General features: G+C 40.3%; 1 protein-coding gene across 1 annotated transcript in view; it reads right to left on the bottom strand.

The window, feature by feature from the left end:
* Positions 1 to 11,599: 11,599 nt before the first annotated feature.
* Positions 11,600 to 22,453, bottom strand: part of slco3a1a (solute carrier organic anion transporter family member 3A1a) — a 340,728-nt gene continuing 329,874 nt past the window's right edge. The window contains exon 10 of the mRNA XM_028823939.2: positions 11,600 to 16,592. Within this exon, the coding sequence (XP_028679772.1) occupies positions 16,213 to 16,592 (380 nt within the window). The 3' untranslated portion in view covers positions 11,600 to 16,212. The remainder of the gene's footprint in view (positions 16,593 to 22,453) is intronic.

The following is a 22,453-nucleotide window of genomic DNA, read 5'->3' as shown; positions in this document are numbered from 1 at the left end:
CACATTTTGCACTGTGGTAACTGCTGGTGGTCCTTAGAGTGAAAGTTTCTACACAACTGTTAAGGGGAGTTCTTCTATTAGCTTATGCTGTAAGGAGCTGCTTCTGAGAGCCTTTGTAATCCTTACATTGTGGAACTTGTGTGTTACCACATTGCAAAATGTGTGATGTGGGATAGACTGGGTGTGACTCAAAGACAAAACATTACCATAGTTGGCAGCATTTGTACTGTGGACAGGTGGAGTTTAGTCAAAACAGATGGCAAACTTGAACAAAGCACCAATGGTGAAAAGAATGAGTGAAAAGCAATACATTATGAACCCAAAATGCAAGATCGTAATGTAAGGAGGTCTTTCTTAAGCATGGTTGGATGATATTCATTCAGTTACCTCTGCTTACTTCTTCAAGAGTTTTGAAGATGATAGTGGGTTCTCTCCAAATCATCTCTGCTGAAGAATGCATCATTCCATAAGTTACCAGCATAACATGATAAAAAACACCAGATGTACAGAGTGGCATCATTTAGGAATGAAAATAATCTTTGCATTTATTTTACAGCAGACATACAACATCCACGTATTTATTCTAAAATTATGTTTCCAAAGAAATTAAAAGTGAAAATAAAATACAGAATGCAAGAAAAGAAGCCAAGAGAACATATAAAATTGATTTGTCATACATGGTGAAAAAACATACAATTTTTTTTTCCTTTTTCATTACTTTTATAAGAAGTGCCACTAAAGCCCTCAGATAATGAACGTTCCTTTGCAGGAAACTGTAAACAGAGAACATAACATTCAGAGGGTAGGTCTCTGCTCTTTATATACTGCTCACAGTCTGGATTCCCACCTCATTATAAGTCAAGTTTTTCTAAATATTAGCTATTGCTTTTTTAACTTCAGGAATAACAATAATTGGCAAAGCTTAAGAAAATTCCTGTGATATAATAGCAAAAGGTCTGAAGAAAAAGGAATGGGATGAAATTGCTTCAGCTGGCCACGACAGACAGAAGAGTAGACAGGAGGATCAAGTATTTTGACAGAAGATACCAGAATAGAACCGTATGACAGAAAAACCAAAAAAAAAAAAGAAAGCAGGTCAAAAATGGATGGATGGAGTTACCTTGCACCTCAGCATCTACAACACATACATTCATGTCTTTAGACATTGAAATCAAGTCACAGAAGACACCCTTGACAAATCTAAATGTATTTTGCTTCGTTTCACGTGACTGACACCCTAGCTCTGAGTTGCACACCCACTAGGTTTTGACCTTCCTTCCCATCTAAACAGACATTCCCTCAGCTAACGGGGCAATTCAGGCTTTGGATGCCAGTGCTTGCTTTGTAGCTGCTTTATCTGAACTCATTTATTCTTTTTGGTGCTTGTCTGATTTAACATGTCTGTTTGATAGTGGTTTTACCATTAAATCGTTCCATCTTTGGCACTGCCATCTGTATGGAAAGCCAACCTTTCATTTACTCGAGTGCAGTACCATTTGTTTAGCACTGTCATTTGGATTTGTGATGGCAGGCCCTCACTTTGAAGCACCTCTGCATGGCCCAAATGAATGATCCACACAGTATGCCTGCATGGGTGAAGTTACTATTTGTAGTCAATTAAGACTAATGGAAAATGTCTGCTAGATGGACTGGGAGAGAAGCTTCTTCTTATGTTCCACGAGGAGGGCATGAAACTCAGACATATTGAACATTGTGCAGGGCATGCAGACTTACAATGACTAAATGCTGGCTCTTTGTGAGTCCACCATGCCTGTTCCATAGAATCTAAAATAAAAATCCAATAAAATAAAAAATGCTTCTTTTCGGATGGTAACAACACTAATCTTTTGGTCTGTGTTATATAAAGTATCCAACAGCCATACTTAAGTAAATGTAGAGATACCTTTCTGGAAAGTGACTCAAAAAATAAAATGTAATCCTGGGCAAATTACTCAAGTAGAAGTTTTAAAGTATCTGATATTAAATGTACTAAAGTATCAAAAGTACAAATAAATGAAGGATCTGCACCATTTTATATATAATGAAAAACGTTTATACAGACATACGATAATTCAGACTACCTTCGCATTATAATCAGTAAAGCAGGAACCAAGTGCCTTCAGCTTGAAGCTGTGACATTCAGCACGGGAGGACATCGTAATGACAGTATCCTAAGTTAGTGGGGTAGTCACGAACAAGAGGTGTGCAGGCTTCCCCCACTTTACAAAGGATTAAAGCTCCGTCGTAAAGTGAATTTTTGTAATGAGAACACCTAATTGCTATTAATTTAAATGTAAAACATTTTTAAGTGTTCCCATTTTTGTTAAAATAACTGAGACAATCGACAGAATTAGTTTAACCTCTTTGGCATTATGACCAAGGCTTAAAATTCTGTGCAATTACGGTTAACCATGAACCATAGTTAGGGTGATATTTAATGATTCGCTTTGCTTTATTTAAGCCTGAATAACGCTTAGGACAGTATACTGCTGTCATCTAGTGGATGAAATAACGCTATGCTGCAGAAAATCATAAATATTTTTATGTGTTTTGCCATTCTAAGGTAAGTCATCAATATTCACGTGTGGGGCAGAGTCTTCAACGAAAAACACAATGACAAACAAAAAGCGGTAAAAGCAGTATTAGAACAAACAAACTGAACTATTGCTTGAATTGAGCGGTACTGATGAAGATGTGAATTGGTCATCAGATTTTAAAATGGAATATGAAACTGATGCATGCACTGTATATGAAACTCTGACCATGATATGCCCAGTGAATTTGGTCACATAAAATGGCAGTAACTGTGTGACAAAAAGGCAAAACAATTGCAGTCAAATGCAAGCACACATAAGATGTTAGCCTATAAGCACTGTTCACGATATGGCAACTATCAATGTTCCTGTCAGGGAGAAATGTGGAAGTCACTAAGCCTTGTGCTGTGGTAGCCTGAAATAACACAAGGAGTGTGTTGATTGTGTGGATCACGAACTGACATTCTAAACTCTTGTGTGTAAGCAACAGGAAAAAAATGTAAGGAAAGAGTACCCAAAGAAACACACTTCTGTTGTTTCGATTGCAACATTGGGCTGTGCTCTGGTGAATTTCAAAATATATCACACAAAGAACTTGTACTAAACCTGCATCAGTACAGCGGTAGACACTAGACATACCTTTTCTAAGGTACCTATGTAGACATTTTGATATATACATGTTTCTGTTACACGTAATAACATTTTTTCTCTTGTTGAAAAAAATTAAATGTTTTTGGCTTGTTTTTCCCCCCGAGGGTTAACATAATTCTAAGGAGTCTGATAGTACTAGCCTTCAACACAAACCTCAATAAGGTTCATTAAATAATGTTAAACAGAGTGCTTTACCTGCACTTTATAACTTTCAGTTTCACATTCAAAGGAATGCACTTTCAGTTTTTCTTAGGCTTTTCCAACTAGTTTACAATCCGTTTAAAAGCCATGATGGACAAGATAATTAGAACATTAGAACGAGGATGGCCATTCAGGCCAACAAAGCTTGCCAGTCCTATCCATTTAATTCCTTCAAAATAACATCAAGTCCAGTTCTGAAAGTCCCTAAAGTCCTGCTGTCTACCACACTATTTGGAAGCTTATTCCAAGTGTCTATGGTCCTTTGTGTAAGGAAACCTTCCCAAATGTTTGTGTGAAATTTACCCTTAACAAGTTTCCAACTGTGTCCCCGTGTTCTTGATGAACTTATTTTAAAGTAACAGTCTTGATCCACTGGACTAATTCAATTCATAAATTTTAAATACTTCAATCATGTCACCTCTTAATCTTCTTTTGCTTAAACTGAAAAGACTCAGCTCTTCAAACTTTCATCATAATTCATCCACAGTAGCCCTGGGATCAGCATAGTCACTCTTCTTTGGACATTTTCCAGAGATAATGTGAAAAGACATGATCAACATGCATGCCAAGGTGAGAGAGGCACAGCATGTGAACATTTAAGGACACCTCACTACAGATGACATATCAGCTCGGCCGCGAGGGCAGCTTCTGAATGCAGTGGCATCTGCTGTGGAAATAACGAACACTGGGATTGTGCGTCAACATTTAACACCATCTCAAACATCCAACTGCACCCTGTTTGGAAACTGCTGTGAGGACAGTGTCTGAACTTAGCATCAGCCCTGTGAATGAATGAGATGGTGTGTCACTAACATCAAGCCGCACTCCAAACGTTAAGCCCCTTCCCATGCCAGAGGCTGCACAGATGACTTGGGGTCCTAGCATGAGCAGGGCGCATTTGAAAATCAGGTCAGGTTCTTCATATGTGTTAATGTTGCTAAAGTGGGGAAAGCTCTTATTTAAGTTAACCTGAGCAAAGCATTGTGTGAATTAGTGTAGCTAGCTTGTTTCCTGGTTTCATATTGTAATAAAAAATGTGTCTAGCAAAATCCATTGGAGTAAAAGTAGCCATTTGCGTTTGAACATGTTGTGGTGCATAAGTGAAAGTAGATAGAAAATTGAATATCAAGTAAAGTAGAAATACTCTCAAAACATGCTCAAGTACATGAATCAACTATTTCTTCTTCATTACTATATAACACTATGCTGGACAGCGCTATAGTGTTGATTTGAATGCCTCTTGCTGTTATTTTAATTAATAAGTACTGTTTATAGAGGTGTGTTTAAGCATAAAAAACAGTCAAGGCAGTAGAACATTGCAGATCATTAATGAAATTACATTATGAACAGGACAAAGAACACATGACAGGGGTTGGTTCCAGTTTGGTGCAGGTGTCTGCTCCTGTGACTAGTTATAGAAAGAGGAATGGTGGCCATCAGAAAATTGCTTTATAAATGTGCATTGAACAGTCTAAATGAGGGTCTGGCGGAAATGCTTAGGGTGTGCCTACAGGATTAGGCCATTGGACCTCTGATTCTGAAAGCTGCTGTGAGTCAGTTTTACATTTGGAGGAGAGAAGCAGAACATTCAAATGGTTTTGAAGAGAATCCATTCTTACAGATTAAAAAAGACTTGGCTGTAATTTGTCTTTCCTTCATTTTAAAGAACTCATTTCAGTTCAGTAGCTGGCAACATTAAAAACTGTAATATCTTGGAGAGGGAGACCAGCTTTATGCCTCGGCATTGAACATGGTTTGACTAATATTGGGACATTTCAAGTTCAGCTTTGTCACAGTTTATGTTGCTACTCCTACCTTGCACATTTGATTCAGCTCAGTGCTTGTTTCATTTCACTCCATTACTTTAACTTGATGTTAGTGACACGTGTTTTGCTTCCAGGCCAGTTTACAATTTCAAGAATTATGGAGAAAGTGACTTTTACTTTTCCATGAGCTTTAGGAAGACACGCATTGCCTTCCGCCTTAGCTGGAAGGACATTGTACACATTTCTTTGGTTAATATTAACACAACTTCATGTTAAGAATTTCATGCGTTAACTACGTTTTTTTTTTTTTTTACCCCACCATCAAGTAAAAATGGGGTGAACAATGCAGATACTCACTTGGGACCATTTACATCTGTGCTCAGTCATCATGCTGCTTTAATACATTTTGTGAAAAAAAAAGATAAAGCAACGCTGGAAATGGGCAGCAGTGGTAGCGCTGTTGCCTTGCAGTTAGGAGACCAACTTCCCGGGTCCTCCCTGCGTGGAGTTTGCATGTTCTCCCCGTGTCTGCGTGGGTTTCCTCCCACAATCCAAAGACATGCAGGTTAGGTGCATTGGTGATTCTAAATTGTCCCTAGTGTGTGCTTGGGGTGTGTGTGTACCCTGCAGTGGGCTGACGCCCTGCCCGGGGTTTGTTCCTGCCTTGCACCCTGTGTTGGCTGGGATTGGCACCAGCAGACCCCCGTGACCCTGTGTTAGGATTCAGCAGGCTGGATGATGGATGGATGGAATGCTGGAAACTGAGGGCACGAATTCAATGTCACTGTCACCTTATCTAGGGGTTATGCACGTCTTTTGTCTGATGTTACTGGGGAACTATGATGTGGGTTTGATAATTCGTTGTGGTTCACAAAACATCTTGTTTTTCTCAGAATCTACATATCCACTCTAAGTAATATATGAAATGGCATAATCAGAGCAGAACCAAGAGGGTATAGCAATGGATGGATGTGCATTGAAATCTCTAGTGCTACAAGATGGGCATTGACTTGCTGGAAACCCCCATAAACGAATTAAGAAATTAGACTGATGGGATAAGGAAATGAACAGATCGATATTAAAACATGAATGGGGTTTATCAGGGTGAAAACTAATGCCTGCCATAGTTCACTGGATCATGAATATGAGCCATTCATTGACCAGAATGTGGAAGATCCTGGGCTTCTTTACAACTCCAACTGCAAAAAGTGCAACTCGTCCAAACGAGTAAACACATCTGCTCCTCAGATAGAAAACATAATAGATAAAGCCTTGGGAGAAAATGGACCACCGGCCATTATTGCCCTGCTAGTGAGGCACATAAGAGACACTGGGTCGACTGCCACTGAACACAATTCACAACAACGGCATTCCATGGAGTTGGTCTTCCTTGGACCATCCTTTAAAATAAACTGAAAGGGTACGCAAATTTAATCAAGAATATCTGTGTCTTGTTGAACATGTCCAAATACAACATTTTTTCTTCTGGCTCTGTTGACCTAGCCGTTCCTGCACACGGCTCTTTCACCAGCTTTGAACCCATTTCGCTCTTCCATCTGGAAAAAATCATCGCCTCAATGAAGCCTTCGGGCTCTCCGGACGACGTGGTGCCGCCCAGACTCCTGAAAGATGTGTTTCCTGCGATTCGATACGACGTCCTAAAGATTATAACTAGTAGTCTATCTTCGGCTATAGTTCCTCGTGCTTTCAAACACGCAGTTGTACATCCAATTCTGAAAAAACCTGGTTTAGACCCTGCCGTTCTTTCCAATCTTCGTCCAATTTCCAAACTACCTTTCTTGTCAAAAATACTAGAAAAAGCAGTTTATGAGCAATTAACTCATCACTTACAGGACCATCAGGTAATGGACCTTTTTCAGTCAGGCTTTAGGCCCCAACATAGCACAGAAACCGTGCATTTACGTGTCCTAAATGACGTCCTTTTGGCATTGGACTCAGGACTTCATGTGATTATGGTTCTTCTCGATCTATCTGCTGCGTTTGACACAATCGATCATGGCATCATGATCTCCCGACTCGAATCCTGGGCTGGTGTATTTGGCTCAGCCCTCAACTGGTTCAGGTCATATTTCTGCAACAGGACCCTTAGAGTCATGTTGGATGATTTTTCATCTGAATCAGTCCTACTCCCATGTGCGGTCCCCCAGGGTTCCATTTTAGGGCCACTACTTTTTTCAATCTACATTCTGCCTCTGGGTGCAATTTTTAGAAAACATGCAATTTCATATCATCTATATGCTGACGACTGCCAAATTTATTTTTTCCTTAAGCCAACTGACTCCACCAAACCTCTCCTCGACTGCCTATCTGACATTAAGGACTGGCTGGCTGTAAATTTCCTTCACCTGAATAATTCAAAAACCGAGGTCATTGTTTTTAGTCCCGACTACAAACAGATTCCATCTTTTGGCCTCGACTCTCTTCCAATTCCAGTAACTTCGTCTGTCTTTAATCTCGGAATCAAAATGGATTCGTTCCTGAAAATGGATGTTCAAGTCAACAGCACAATAAAATCTTGTTTTTTCCAGCTCAGGCGTATCGCCAAACTCAAGCCTATTCGGTCTAACCATCTCCTGGAATCAGTAATCCATGCATTTATTATGTCCCGGCTTGATTACTCTAATTCCTGCCTTTATGGTATCAGCAAAGCCACTCTTTCTAGACTACAACTGGTTCAAAATGCAGTTGCAAGGCTTCTAACAGGGAGTGGCAGAGGCCAACATATTACTCCAATTTTAAAAACCTTACATTGGCTGCCGGTTAGATTCAGAATCGATTTTAAGATACTCCTCCTAACTTATAAGGCATTAAATGGTCTAGCCCCCGCCTATTTGAGTGTTTTGCTCCATTGATACAATCCCCCTCGCGCTCTTAGATCCGCAGATCAGCTCCTTCTAACCGTTCCCAAGGCACGTTTCAAAGCTCGTGGTGAAAGGGCTTTCTCCGTCGGTGCACCCAGGCTCTGGAACTCCCTACCCTTAGTGGTTAGGCAAGCCACTTCAGTTGTCACATTCAAATTACGCTTAAAAACGCACTTCTTCACATTGGCTTTTAATTCTTACCTTGTTTCATTTTCTACTTGTTTTTCGCTATTTTCTCTATTTTATTGGGTCCTCTGACCTGTTTTTAGTTTTCTTAGTTCAAATTCTCTCTTAATGTTTGCTTTTAATATTTTGTTTTTAGTCCTGTTTGTTTTAACTGTACAGCGCTTTGGTCGGTTGTAATGCTGTGTTTTTAAGCGCTCAACAAATAAATATGGTATGGTATGGTATGGTAACATACAGTAGAGCTCCACTCCTAGTGTTATATCTAACAATAAAGCAAATGACTTCCCCACAAGGAAATGAAGTTTACAGCAATATATTGATAAAACGTTGAACAATAAATGGAATAATATGACATGTTTGGTGGAAAACAGCACATCTGAAATATAATTTGCCAGATACTTTCATCATTTATAATTTTTTTTCTCATGTTCTAGTAACATTTTGCATCGCACAGTGAACAGTAATAATACTTCAATTAAATGTACACATATTTCATGTATATTTCAAAACTATTTTAACATATAGTTTGATAAATAGGTACACCTGTGAGGCATGTCATTGATACTCAACCAAAATATGCTTGTGTAATAAATTGTGCACTCTGCTCATTTTGTAACCAGTTCACTGTGTTAAAATGTAATTTTACGCAAACCATTAAAATACATGAGACAAAACAAAATTGCAACAACCTCCATATTTTAAAATATATAACAAAAGAAGACAGTGACACATATTGGGTCACACTTTAGTTTAGGTATCCATTAAAAAACAGCTGTTAATAGCCCATCAACATTTTATTAAATAGGCTATTAACAATAAATAAATTACAGTTAAAAATAGTAAGACTCTTGAAATATATTACGGCCATTTTTCATTGTTTCATATCAGCTTATATGTTTAATAACGTGCAGACTGCTAATTGCTGTTTGAAATAGACACCAAAACGAATGTGTTACCACATGTTTTAAATACTGGATAATCAAAAAAGATCTCTACGATTTTAAAATGTTACATGTTTTTAGAAAAAAAAAAAATTCAGCTGCACATGAAAATCACCAGTACTGAAGTAACTGTAACAGTGTACAAGTAATCCGTATGTGAAAATAGGGCTTCTGTTTATTAAATGGTCGATTTGCAAAATAAGGCCTAACCAATGTCCCTCCTACGTCACCTACCTCCACACCTAAGGTGACACTCGTTAGTTTGGATGAAGATTCAGACAGCACCTCCAGAGTATATAAAAAAATCCAAAGGAATTACCCGTAATAATCTTCGAGAAGGATAAGGAAGGAAGCTCTTCATTAAAATTTCAGAAATTGAATGGAAATCGGCCCTTTATAAAATAACTCAACTAAAACGGGATCATCATTCACATAATCTATACCTTGACAAAAACTTTCCAAAATACAGTAAACTAAGGCAAGAACCACCCTGTGAGCGATTCAAGTGCCTGCCTGCATTACTCAACCACATATTTTGAGAATGTCACATCATGTCATTTTCTGACCAGTTTAATTCAGACCAGGGTCACAAGGGCTGCTGGAGCCTATCCCAGCTAGCATAGGGTGCAAGGCAGGAACAAACCCTGGACAAGGGGCAACCACACACACACATCTGGACAATTTAGTGCCACCAATTCACCTAACCTGCATGTCTTTGGATAGTGGGAGGAAACCCATGCAGACTTGGGGAGAACATACAAAAACCATACAGGGAGAATCTGGGGTCTTGAACCCTGCAAGGCAGCAGCACTACCACTGTGAGACCGTGTCACCCATTTTGGGACAGTCCTACACTTAAATAAACCATTTTAGTATATATTGTATTTCTCTGATAGCCTTCGATTTAAAATCATTCCTGATGCTTTAACAGCAGAACCGGGAGTAATACCAGATGGGAGACAAGTGTGCTATGAAAAACTGGTTATGATACCACAAGACCTGGACAAATACTTATTTTGTTAACTGGAAAATATCCCAAACCACTTTCTGTATCTCAGTAGGAAAACAATGCTCTAAATGATCTCAAAATTCTCTTTAGGAGGATCTGTTCAGATGTTTAAGAACTTGGAAAGAACCCACTAATGAAATTCAACAGTAAGTGTGCTGGACGTGTGCTGCGTCTTTTTTGATGTGGTATCCTTTTTGCAAAAACCTGTGTAGGCCGTATGGCTCTCTTTGTTGAGTGGCGATCGGGTGCCGAGTGTTATGGAGTGTCTTCTGAAAATGCTGTTGAACTCGCCATGTTAGTTAGATTTTCATTTGAATGGGTTGTGTTTTGTTATTCTGATTTGTTTCTTAAATAAAAAGGTTTCCATATTGTATGGATGGTTTCCATATTGTATACACACTTAATGTGTTAATTGACCACTGGCAATTTTGCTGTGTATATTTATTATGTAATGTATAGAGGTTGTAAACTTTTAAAGCCATACCTTAATAGATAACAAGTATGCGATCGTATCGTTACCAGCAATGACTCTGGTAGGCCTCTTGTCCAGTTTCTCTTTTCAAACGGTTATCCAAAAGGAAGATAACTTAGGAGCAGGGCCTCTAACTTTAGTAATTCAGATTAACTTCTGTTGAACAAAACTCGAAGGTAGTCTGAGAACCTAATGGTCACTCAACTGCTCCCTGGTCTTGGGTGCAGCACAAAGTGTTGGGCAGTTGGTGTGTTTTAGCAGAGTGAGAGGGAGGGAATGAAGTGGTAGGCTGTTTTTGACAGGGGAAATATGTGACTTTAAAGGCAAAGTTGAAAGGGGTCTGAAAAGTCAAAAACCTCAGGCCGGCATTGGCACTGCTAGTAAATGAGTGCACACACTGAGAAGTGTTAAGGTATGCCATTAAATGCAGAGAACATCTACACAATGTGTGCACAAGAAAATTGTGTTTGAATATTTTCAAATCTTGCAGATCTATCCCAATGACCCTGCATCTATTCCATAATAAGGAATTTAAACCTTATATTTAACATACATTTCATTTGCTTTTGAAAGGTTTTGCTGTTCCCAAGGAAGAACAAGAAAATCCAGCCATGAATTATTATGGCAAGTCTTCCTCCCTCTGCTGATTATTGCCGGAAATTTCTGATTTGCTGGTGACAAACACGCACTGCCCTGCACTCAGAGCCAACTGGTCACCTGCTGGATTGCTTCTAAAGACCCTTAATTAAGGACCTCAGATACAGCTGTTTCACTGCAGCTGTTTTATAAATAAAGAGTTGGCACCACTTGTTTCACAAGTCAGGCTCTCCGAGGTTTATACAAATAAGGCATTTAAAAAGCAATTCACTCATTCCCAGACGCTCAGACGAAGTGGAATGCTATAATGGGCCGAAGTATGAGCTGATCTTTGAAGTATTCTACTCAAGATTGTATAACAACATTTTGAAAATATTTAATAGCCATCAGGTCATTTTCTTGAGATCATGAACAGAAAGTTACAGGCTGTTTTGAAAAATACCCATTACATTGTACAATGACCTTAAAGAAATCTACGCCAATAATAAACTTGTTTTTACAAACTTTAGAAGCTGATTCAGTGACATTTCTCTAAATTCAAAGTAATAGCATAAATTTAAAAAATAAATAAATAAATACATAAAACTTTTTTTTTTTTTTTTTACAATTTTAAAATGCTTTGGCAGCTGTGAGGTAAAGTTCATTTGGAACAGAGGAAACCAGCAAATAAACTGTGGCAATACTATTTGAATTCACAATATTTTCAAAATGGAGCTTGCTAATATTAGTGACTATTTTAATAAATATCCAGCGCTGTGAAACAATGTACTGTACTGTGTTAGATCACAGTGGAAACATCCTCCTAAACAACAGGGAGTGGAAAACTTTAATAAATGGCTGAGTGAGCCAAAAGTCACACTTGCAGAGGTAACTGACACCCACCGGCGTACTGCAGGAATAAAAGCTCTTAGTCTCGCTTTTGAAACCACCATCATCAATACTGCATTGATTTGATCCATCCATCCATCTTTTCATTTATTCTTTGAATCTGCTTTCTGCAGTTCAGGGTCACAGGGGCTGCAGTCTGTCTCAGCAGTATGAGGCCCAAAGCATGAAACAGATGGACGACTCACAATCAATCACAACAGGCTAATTCAGAGTCACCAGTCAACGCAACTCCATGCTTTGCATCTTTTTTTTTTTTATAAAAATCAGAGGCCATTTCTAGCCACTAACAAGACTAAAGGCAAATTATCGTGTTTCTGTTTTAACATTTGTTAACTAACTTGACACTGCAGAAATACCAAGAGGTTCAGGTTTACTTTGATAAAGAACTTAGCAACTTAATGTGGGTTTTAAGCCCAGTGGCCCATTCACTTTCCAGAGCTAGATATGATTCTCCACTCATTTAGTTGATAATTATAAATATAAAACATGCATACATAAGGATAACATGCAAGCTCCATACAGACACTAACTGGATGGGAATTAAAACAGCTGGAGCTGTAAGGCAGCCATTCTTAAACAGGGAATGGATCTTTAAAAATGATTTTATGGTTAATTAAGCAGCCTCTGGATATTAGTATTTGCTGTTTTGTTATGATACATTGTTGTTTGCAGTGCTGCCATCGATCTATTTATCTGGTTCAAGATCATGGATGCTAAGACCAGTCACGGCATTGACAGTTAACAAATGTTGCTGCTTCAGAGCTCTATACTGCTGGGTCAACATCTGTGTTTAAGTTGCATGTTATCCTCTTGTCTGCACTTGTCCTTCATCCACATCTAAAAGACATGTGTGTACTGGGTTGAGAAGTGACTCCACATCGGCCCTTAATGAGTGTGTGTGTGATTATGCCCTGTGATGAACTGGCACTTCCTCCACTGCCATTTCCAGTTTTAGGTCTAATGCTGCTGGGGTAGGCTCCCTGTGACCTTCCATTGGAATATGCAGATTGTGGATATGGATAGTTAACACAAATGAACACATGGTCTGAAATTGAATATGCTGGCTTACAAATGCATTTAAGGAAACACATAAATGAATTTTAATTCAATTTCAGGGCTGCACAAAGTCACAGCCTATCCTGGCAGCAGCAGGCACAATGGAAATAGAAACAGACGGTCAAGGAAATCAATCCCTGCCACTATGAAAACGTTCAAATGACATGAAAAAGACATCATTGGAACAACGAAAAAAAGAACATTTTTTAGAAAATAGTCACAAATAGTAGTGTGAGGGGAGTGGAAGCAGTGGGGTTGATAACCATTTTCAAAGATGTGTAAGAAAAGAGAAAAAATGAAAGTAATCTGTGAAAAAACTTTTATGAAAAAACAATGACTTTCATGATTTATGTAAAAACAGTTTTGCATCAGGAAGAAGAAACTCCTATGGTCTGTGAATATAATTTATTAGAAAATATTTGTTTATTACATCTGAGAAATATCGATGGCACACATGATGACATGACAAGTGTTGTCAATCATCTAATCACCAACAGGTGAGTACTGGTATAGCTGCTATGGGAATCTGACCTTTAAAAAAACTGACCAATCCAAAAAGGACGGTGAGGAGAACATACACTACATCTTGTATGCTTGCATTGGCACCAGCAGTTTGCAGACATGCTTTTCCCAGCAAAATCATTGGAGATCTCTAAAAATTAGAAGTGTAGATACTCATATGAAACTGGCAACTGTTTGGTCCATGCTGCTTGACTAAATCGAACAGGTCCAAAGATTCTGCTCTTGTCTGGTGTCATAAGGTAGATACCGTGGTAAAACATCAACCTAGAAAATGAATCCATTTTCTTGATTCTTTACATAATATTAAAACAGAAAGACCATGAAACAGGGAAACAAATCCATGAGATGGCCATTACATTTCTGAATATCCCTTACACTTAAAGGAACATCCCTGCTGGCGACTGGCTCCTATATGTGAACATTTAAAATTAGCAGAACACCATACTGGTTGAAAGTGCAAACCCAATAAGATATCATCATTTAACGTAGAGCAGAGGCTTGAAATTAATCTTCTCTTCTGGTTTTCCTTATGACGTCCCAGAAATGCATCAAGACCTATTGACTATAAAAGCGTACACTTGAACTTCTAATGGAAATATTGAATTCAAAAGCAATGAAAAACATGAACTGGTATAAAAAGTAGTAAAGATGTATGCGTATATATATTTGAGTTTATTTATAGCATAGGGAAGCTTCTGAAAAGGTGAAAGAGAAGTCCTCTTTGAACTTGCGTGGGGAGGACAAGGAGTCGTAATTATTGCATTAGTATTTATAGTCTCTAGGCCAGGAGCTCATATCTTGGGGTGTGCTGGGTGCACTCAGACCCACTTTAGATCATTCAGATTTTTTTTTTAACAAATCATGTTATTTGCCACTAGTAGATGTAGTGAGGCTGATAAAAGATACGTTCATTGACACATGGAAAGCTTAACAGTTAAATCAAATTGTGCTTCTAGGGTTATGCAGATACCTTCTAACTGTAACTATAGAATTTGTGCTGATTATCCAATGATTGCGGAACATGGGGTGACTACCACCTGGTCAAGAATAAAATCTGACATCTCAAAGAAAATGTGTATCAGATAGAACTTCTTCACAGTAAAAAGTCACTCATCACTTTGTGGAGCTTCTGGGAATCATAAAATGCAAGTCATTGTACTCTTTGGCACAGGAAAATCTTGATGTGGGTTTTTAAACTTTTATATGAGCAATTTCTTTGGCAGCCTGCTTTCATGTTAACTACATAGGGTACCACTACTCAACACTTACTTAAAAGTGCTTTTGACATTACTGTATACTGGAAAGCAAGCACTTGAGGTCTTGAGAAATTTGTTAGGATGATCTAGACCAGAACAGGCCATTCACCCAAGCAAACCTCGCCAGTCCGTTACACTTAATTCTTCTAAAATAACATTAAGACTAGTTCTGAAAGTCCCTAAGGTCCTACTGTCTACCACACTACCTGGTAGCTTATGTCTATTGTTCTCTATTTGTTTAGGCAGACAATATTAGATCAACTCACCGACTCTCATTTCCTATCTTGTCAACATATCTTTTTGCTAATGTCTTAAACGTCACGTAAAAACATGCATGAGCATAATGAACTACTTGTTCCTTGATGACAATGAAATAAAACTATCTTCTCACAGCCGCACCACATCCAATGTGACAACATCCAAAATCAGCTGTAGGTGAACTTTTAAAATTTCCAGTGTGTGAGGTCACTCTTCAATTTAGGATTCATTCTAGAGCAGCCACTGCAAGGTGTAGGGAATACTTGATTGGAAACAGCTGCACCCAGAGTGCACCCAGACCCTTCCAAATTATCAGCTATGAAGAAGTTCTGGTCTGCTGTAGAGACAAGAAAAAAAACATAAAAACACTCTATGGGAGTAATAAACTTGTTTTCAGGTCTAGTACTCATTACTATTGCTGAGCTTCAGATAAGGAAGCATAGTGGCTATAATAGGCACATGCGTTTTTCTCGGTGTAGTTTAAACCTGAACAAGCAAATTCTGCAGGGCATTTGGTCACCTCATGCTTCCTGGGGCTTCAAACAAGGAAAGAAGAACAACCTGCAGAATTAACAGGCCACGCAGCCGTGTTCATAGGAAAAAAAAAAATACGAAGGGAGACCAATAAATTCTTATATGAACCCTGCAAGAAGACAAGTACAAAGCCGTTCCTTGAATGAAGGGTGAGTGATTCAAATGGAGACGACGTGGTTAACAGACGTAAATGCCAGACATTTTGCCATGGATCATTTCCAGAATATGGGCAGCCAGGACATATGTGACTGACATTTACAACATCTGGAGGCTGCAAATTTGACATCTTTTAGGAAGCAATATCTGGACAGATGTGGAACTTCACTCTGGATATTAGATCAATAGCAGCTTACCAGTTGTAGTCTTTCCAAGCATCAACAAGAATGAAAATGCACTGAGATTAAAAAAAGCATATTTTTTTCTATGATTGCAATATTGTATCTTGTTCTTTTTTTCCTTTTATAAAACTGATTCCATATTTTCACACCACTCGTGATCTTCTAGGTTATAAATAAATTTTGTCCTATTTGGTGGCGGGTGTTGAGTAACGTCCCTACCCAAGTTGTCCAGGGTGAGGGTGGAGGCAAACAGTTCACTGGTAGTCAGCCCGCCTTCGTTGTTCTTTATATACCTTTTATAGTTTTTCCGTAAACACTGCCATGTGGTGGTGTAAAGAATGAATGCAACTGACTTGAGAACGATGGCGATGCTGACATACAAGTAGCGGTAGGTCACATTATCATAAAGCATGCAGGCCCCTCGCTGCCCACAGACTGTGCTCCAGAATAGACATGTTGAATCAATTCCAGCGCCAAAGATTAGTGGAGGAGGGATAAAACCTGGAAAGAGAAAACAGGCAGTCAGTAATGAAATAAAACCATAAATGTCTGTAACCTGAAAGTGTCGCTAAACAGATAAGTTCTAATAAAATCTGAAATCTGGCAGCCTAATATGCATTTTAATAATAATAATAATAATAATAATACATTTTATTTATTTGTAGGCGACTTTCTAAACACTCAAGGACAATAGAAAAAACACAGATTATAAACAAAAGTAAAATACAAAAGTTAAAATCAGACAGAGCAATTGTAATCAAAGAGAAAAAGCAGTCTTAAACAAATGAGTTTCAAGTTTAGATTTGAAAAGTGAAAATGATTCAATATTTCTAAGCTCAGATGGTAGTGAGTTCCAAAGCTGGGGAGCAGAGCAAGTGAATGTAGAGCGTCCTTAAGAAACTGTGACACACAAACACACACCCATTATCGAGATATCGATGTTTTTGGTATCAGGGGATTCAAAAACGTTGTGATCCGTCAAAAACTGGAGATTGAAATTTTTGATGAATCTAAAGCCCCCCCCATAGATGATGGGTTATGGCAGGGGAGGCAACTACAGTTCACAGCAAAATTCCTCCACCACGCCCCAATATTTTTATCCTTTTTTCAATAGTGCTTTTTTCATCGCCCCATGCACCCATAACCCAAAAGGCACAAATGAGCGCAATCACAAATAGGAAATAAAATCAAAGACTGGTCTTGGATGGGTGGCAGAAGCTGAAGTGAGCCATTAATGAAATAAGTGTGATTAGGATTAGTGGCTTTGGGGATGGCAGTCAAGTCAAGTTGGGGAGCATGCACTGGTACGGTGTGTTGCTGCACCCACTGCACGACAAAACAACTCAGGATCCCGGTTGGCAACCCCCCCCAGGCAAACACGCAGTCCAGTCCCACCCTATGGAAGTGACCGTCTATCTGCCGCATCCAGGTGTTACGTGGGCGACGTCTTGGCCTGGTTCAGCCATTCGGGTCCCCAACAATGAGGATCTTATAAGCAGAATCACTCTCAGGGAAACACGCCACATGACCATAGTGCCATAACTAACGCTCCCTCACAATGCAGGTAATGTGCCTCATTCGGGATTCCATGAGCAACCGCTCAATCGACACAAAGTCAAACCAACGGTACCCAAGGATTTTCCGGAGAGACATGGTACCAAAGGAGTCCAGTCTTCGTCTCAAGTCACTGGATAGCATCCGTGTCTCGCAACCATATAGCAAGACAGGAAGCACCAGGACTCTAAAGACTTGGACCTTCGTCCTTTTGCATAGATATCGGGAGCGCCACACACCCCTTTCCAGCGAGCTCATGACCCCCCATGCTCTCCCAATCCGTCTACTGACTTCATAGAAAGAGTCACCAGAGACATGAATGTCACTGCCAAGGTAAGTAAACCTCTCGACAAGGTTGACACTCTCTCCACAAACAGGCACACTACTGATGACTGTGCCCAAGAGGTCATTAAAGGCCTGGATCTTGGTTTTTATCCAGGACACTCGCAAGCACAGACACTCAGACTTCTCGCTCAGTCACTCGAGCGCCCCGATCAGAGCCTTCATTGACTCCGTGAAGATCACAGCATCGTCAGCAAAGTCAAGATCCGTGAATCTTTCTTCACCAACAGATGCCCCACAGCCGCTGAACCCCACGACCTTGCCCAACACCCAGTCCATACAAGCATTGAACAGCGTAGGAGCAAGAATACACCCCTAACGAACCCCAGAATCAACTGGGAAAAACACAGAGGTTCTGCCTCCACTCTGCACAGCACTCATAGTACAGTGGAACCTCGGATCACGAATGTCTCGGACCACGTACAAATCGGGTTATGACCAAAAAGTTCGCCAAACTTTTGCATCTGTTCACGACAACACACTCGGGTGACAAACAAGCCAGTTTCCCTTCCGGTTCGTACGCGCCAATGATTTCCGCACGTATTAAGCTCTCCATGTGCATTCCCTGTGCTGTGAGTGAGAGAGAGAGAGACAGACAGAGAGAGAGTGCGAGTGAGACAGAGCGCAAGCGAGTGAGCGAGAGAGACAGAGAGAGTGCAAGCGAGCATATATATATTTACATACAGCTCGTACGGTCCAGAACGGATTAATTGTATTTACATACAATCCTATGGGGGAAATTACTTCGGGTCATGACCAAATCGGGTTGCGACCAGGGTTTTGGAACGAATTACAGTTGTGACCCGAGGTTCCACTGTACCAGTGTACAGGCCGGCCATGATAGCCAGTAACCTCAAGGGGATCCCGCGAACCCTCAGGATGTTCCACAGGGCAGCTCGATCAACTGAGTCGAACGCTTTACGAAAATTGACAAAGGCTGCAAAGAAACTCTGCTGATATTCGCATTTGCACTCCATGAGAACCCTCAGTGCCAGGATGTGGTCAATGGTAGACTTCTTAAGTGTAAAACCAGACTGTTCCGGTTGCTGGTAGGCAAGCAAGTGATCATGGATCCTATTGAGGACGACCCTAGCAAGGACCTTACCCGGCACCGGGAGCAGTGTTATCCCCCTGTAGTTGCTGCAATCCAGGCAATCACCCTTCTCTTTCCAGATAGGGATGGCAAGTCCCATTTTCCAGTCAGTTGGGATGATGCCAGTCTCCCAAATGAAAGCAAAGATTGTTTGCAATGCCAGGAGGCCAGCCTTACCACCAGCCTGCAGAAGTTCACCCTGGATACCATAGATCCCTGCAGCCTGCCCCCCCACCCCCCTCAGCTGGTTCACAGCTAATTGGAGGATCAGCCTCAAGAACCGTGGACCCAGAGATGTTCAACGTCCTAGCCAGAGGATCAGCTTTGAACAACTGCTCAAAGTAGCCAGCCCAGAGGCTACTGCAGTGTCATCTGTAAGAACCGTTTCATCAGCCTACCTGACTGCGACTCTCTGAGGAACAGATTCGGATGTGTGTAATGCTTCAATTCCTCTGTAAGCAGGACGTGGGTCACTAGACCACACATGGTGTGTCACCTGCTCACAGATTCCTCTAATAAACGCCTCTTTATCTGCCCTCAGAGCCCTTGCAGCCGTCCCTTCTCAGTTCTCGGTACAGACCAGAGGTGCCACTGAGCCATGCGCAATGACTCCTCTCGATATCCATGGTGCCCTGCGAGATGAAACACTTCCTTCTGGGAACACCGGTAACACCAACACAACCCTCAGCAACCTTCAGGGTCTTGTCACGGAAGGTCTCCCACATCACATTAGGATCAGTAGTCACACCCAAATCTGTAAGTTCCTCACACGAACTGAGTGCAAACTCATTAGTTTGGCAGGGCCATGAATAAGTGTCATGTGCTTGTGACACATCAAAGGCCACTTGCGACTATGGTTGATAAACACTGTTTTAGGTGTATGTGTGGTGTGTGCGACTAGCTCTGGAGAGATCTGTTTAGGGCTGTTCCCTGCCCTGTGCCCAAGTCTGCCAAGAAAGGCATTGTTTGCACCCCTACCCCAGCACTAGAAGAAGCTAGTATGAAAATGTATGTATGTACTAAGCTATTCCAGACATGAAATGCAAGCCAACAACGACAATAAAATAAATACAGGCAGTCCCCAGGTTACATATGTGATAGGGACTGTAGGTTTGTACTTAAGTTGAATTTGTATGTAAGTCGGAACAGGTACATTTTTTTAATAAATGCAATTGTTGACCGACTGTAACCAAGTGCTCTGCCAATGAATGATGGAGTTTCACCTCTCTCTGACATTTTTATTATTTCTACTTTATTTTCAATGGTGATGGTTTTTCTCTTCTTTACTGTATCACCGGCACTTGCATCAGATTTGTGTTTCAGAGACATTCTTGAAGGGTGAAGACAAAAGGTTAAGATGAGCTTTTCTGCACAGCACTGTACATGCTATCACAGCAGGAAGGCACCCGTGGTCAATACGTCTGATGTACTGACAAGAGACAACTTCCTGCTATGTGTACAACAGTACAAGCAGGCTTGCTATTGAGAATGAATGGGGGCAGCGAGGGGGGTTCATCACCAGCCCACCTCACAGTCACCTTCACTACAGTATGCTACCTGCAGGGTCCGCCCACCGAGAATGAACACAGTGCGGCCAAAGGCGGGTAGTGAATCGACCAACCCCAATTCAACAGGCAGCTATCCGAGGCACACTACAATGCTACCCCTGCTGCCCCGTTCAGCCACAACCGCTTGCAGCATTACCAGCCGTGTGGGCAGTGAAACGCCCCCCTCCGCTCCATCCAGCCTGCGTCCAGTCAGGAGCAGTAGCTGCGGCAGCGTAGTGGGCGGGCAGCGAACCATCGTCCTGCACACGAGCGACAGCTGTGGCCCCGGTGACTAAGGACCACGGGTCACCGCTTGCCGCCAGGAGCCGCCCGAGGGACACTACACTGCGTGAGCAGCGAAATCGCCCCCTTCCAACCACTGCTTGCAGCATCCCCAGGCCGAAGATGACGGACCAGCAGTTACTGAGGCGCATACGTCGCAGCTGCGTCCTTGTTCGTAAGTCGTAGGTCAGATGTCTGTAACCTGGGGACTACCTGTAAATGAAAACACACTAAACCTCTGTGGAGCAACTGCAACAGAAGACTGGAGAAGATGTGTGAATAGAAATACAAAAACTCCAATCTGCCATACAAAATGTAAGGTTTCTCTGTGTCTAGTGTTAAATGAAACTGTTTTAATGAATGGCATAGAAAATAATTTTAAAAGTAAAGGTTTGCATGAATGCATAATTATATATGCATAGTTACAATTTATTTGTTTATTCAGAGACTTTAAAAGTAAAGGTTTGCATGAATGCATAATTATATGTGTATAATTACAATTTATTTGTTTATTCAGAGACAGATATATACAGTATATAATTTGTGTGTCTGTTTTCTGCATATATAGATTTATTCTAAAAAAAAAAAAAAATTATATCTACTACTGCAATAAGTGCTTTGAGATATTGTTTAGGTGAGAGAAACCAAATAATTCTAAAAAAGGGGCCACCTTGTGCCAAACATTATAACTTTGTAATGTTATGTGTAGCAGTGTTTTTCCACAGTTACCAAAGTTCGGCAGCTCTAACTTAAAAAATGGGATTCAACAAAGACCTGGCGCGCAGAAATGATTCCACAGACAAAATATCTTTGTTTTTAAGAGTTTGGTAAACATTTCACACGAAAAAGAAAATTAAAATAGCAAAAAAAAAAAGGAAAATTCTTGTTAAGAAAGGTTCTGTTCAAAGCTTAATTGAATAAAAATATCAATATCCACAGTAAATATTTAAGCAAGTTGAAAATGTTTAATGTATATAAGGAAAGCCATCCTCATATCTGTCTTTCTGATAGATAAGCTAAAACAAGTCTGAAAATAGTCTGGGTAGTTTTGACTTTAAATGTTAAAACATTTTCAAAGTGCTTAAATTTCTCCTCTAATTTCAAACATTTTACTGTAGATATAGTTAATCTTTTTTAAATTACTCAGCTAAAGAAATTTCAACTCTTTAGAAGTCATAAAACATTAAAGGAAACAGAACCATCACTTGATCATCCCACACTGCTCTGGGTGAAAGGATTTATGGTTCTGTTGCATAAAACTTTTTCACTATTCGATTAGAAAAATCAAGCTTTGCACACCAAGCAAAATTCCTGGAACAACAATTGTCAATCCACCCGTCTATTTGAAAAACCTGCTTTTTCAGTTATAGGGTCACAAGGGGGCTGAATCCCATACTGGCAGCACTGGGCAACATAGGTATCTACTCTGGACGAGACATCAGTCAATCAAATGGAAATATTTGAGCCTCAAACAACCACTCACTGGTTTGGCATGGGCTCACACACTCCATGAGCCATCTCAGTTCGGAGATTTGTGCTGTAGT

The sequence above is a fragment of the Erpetoichthys calabaricus genome, chromosome 17 (genome assembly GCF_900747795.2).
Source record: "Erpetoichthys calabaricus chromosome 17, fErpCal1.3, whole genome shotgun sequence".
Lineage (NCBI taxonomy): Eukaryota > Metazoa > Chordata > Cladistia > Polypteriformes > Polypteridae > Erpetoichthys > Erpetoichthys calabaricus.
Note: the sequence above shows the minus strand (reverse complement) of the source record. Positions and strands in the feature narration are given on the sequence as shown.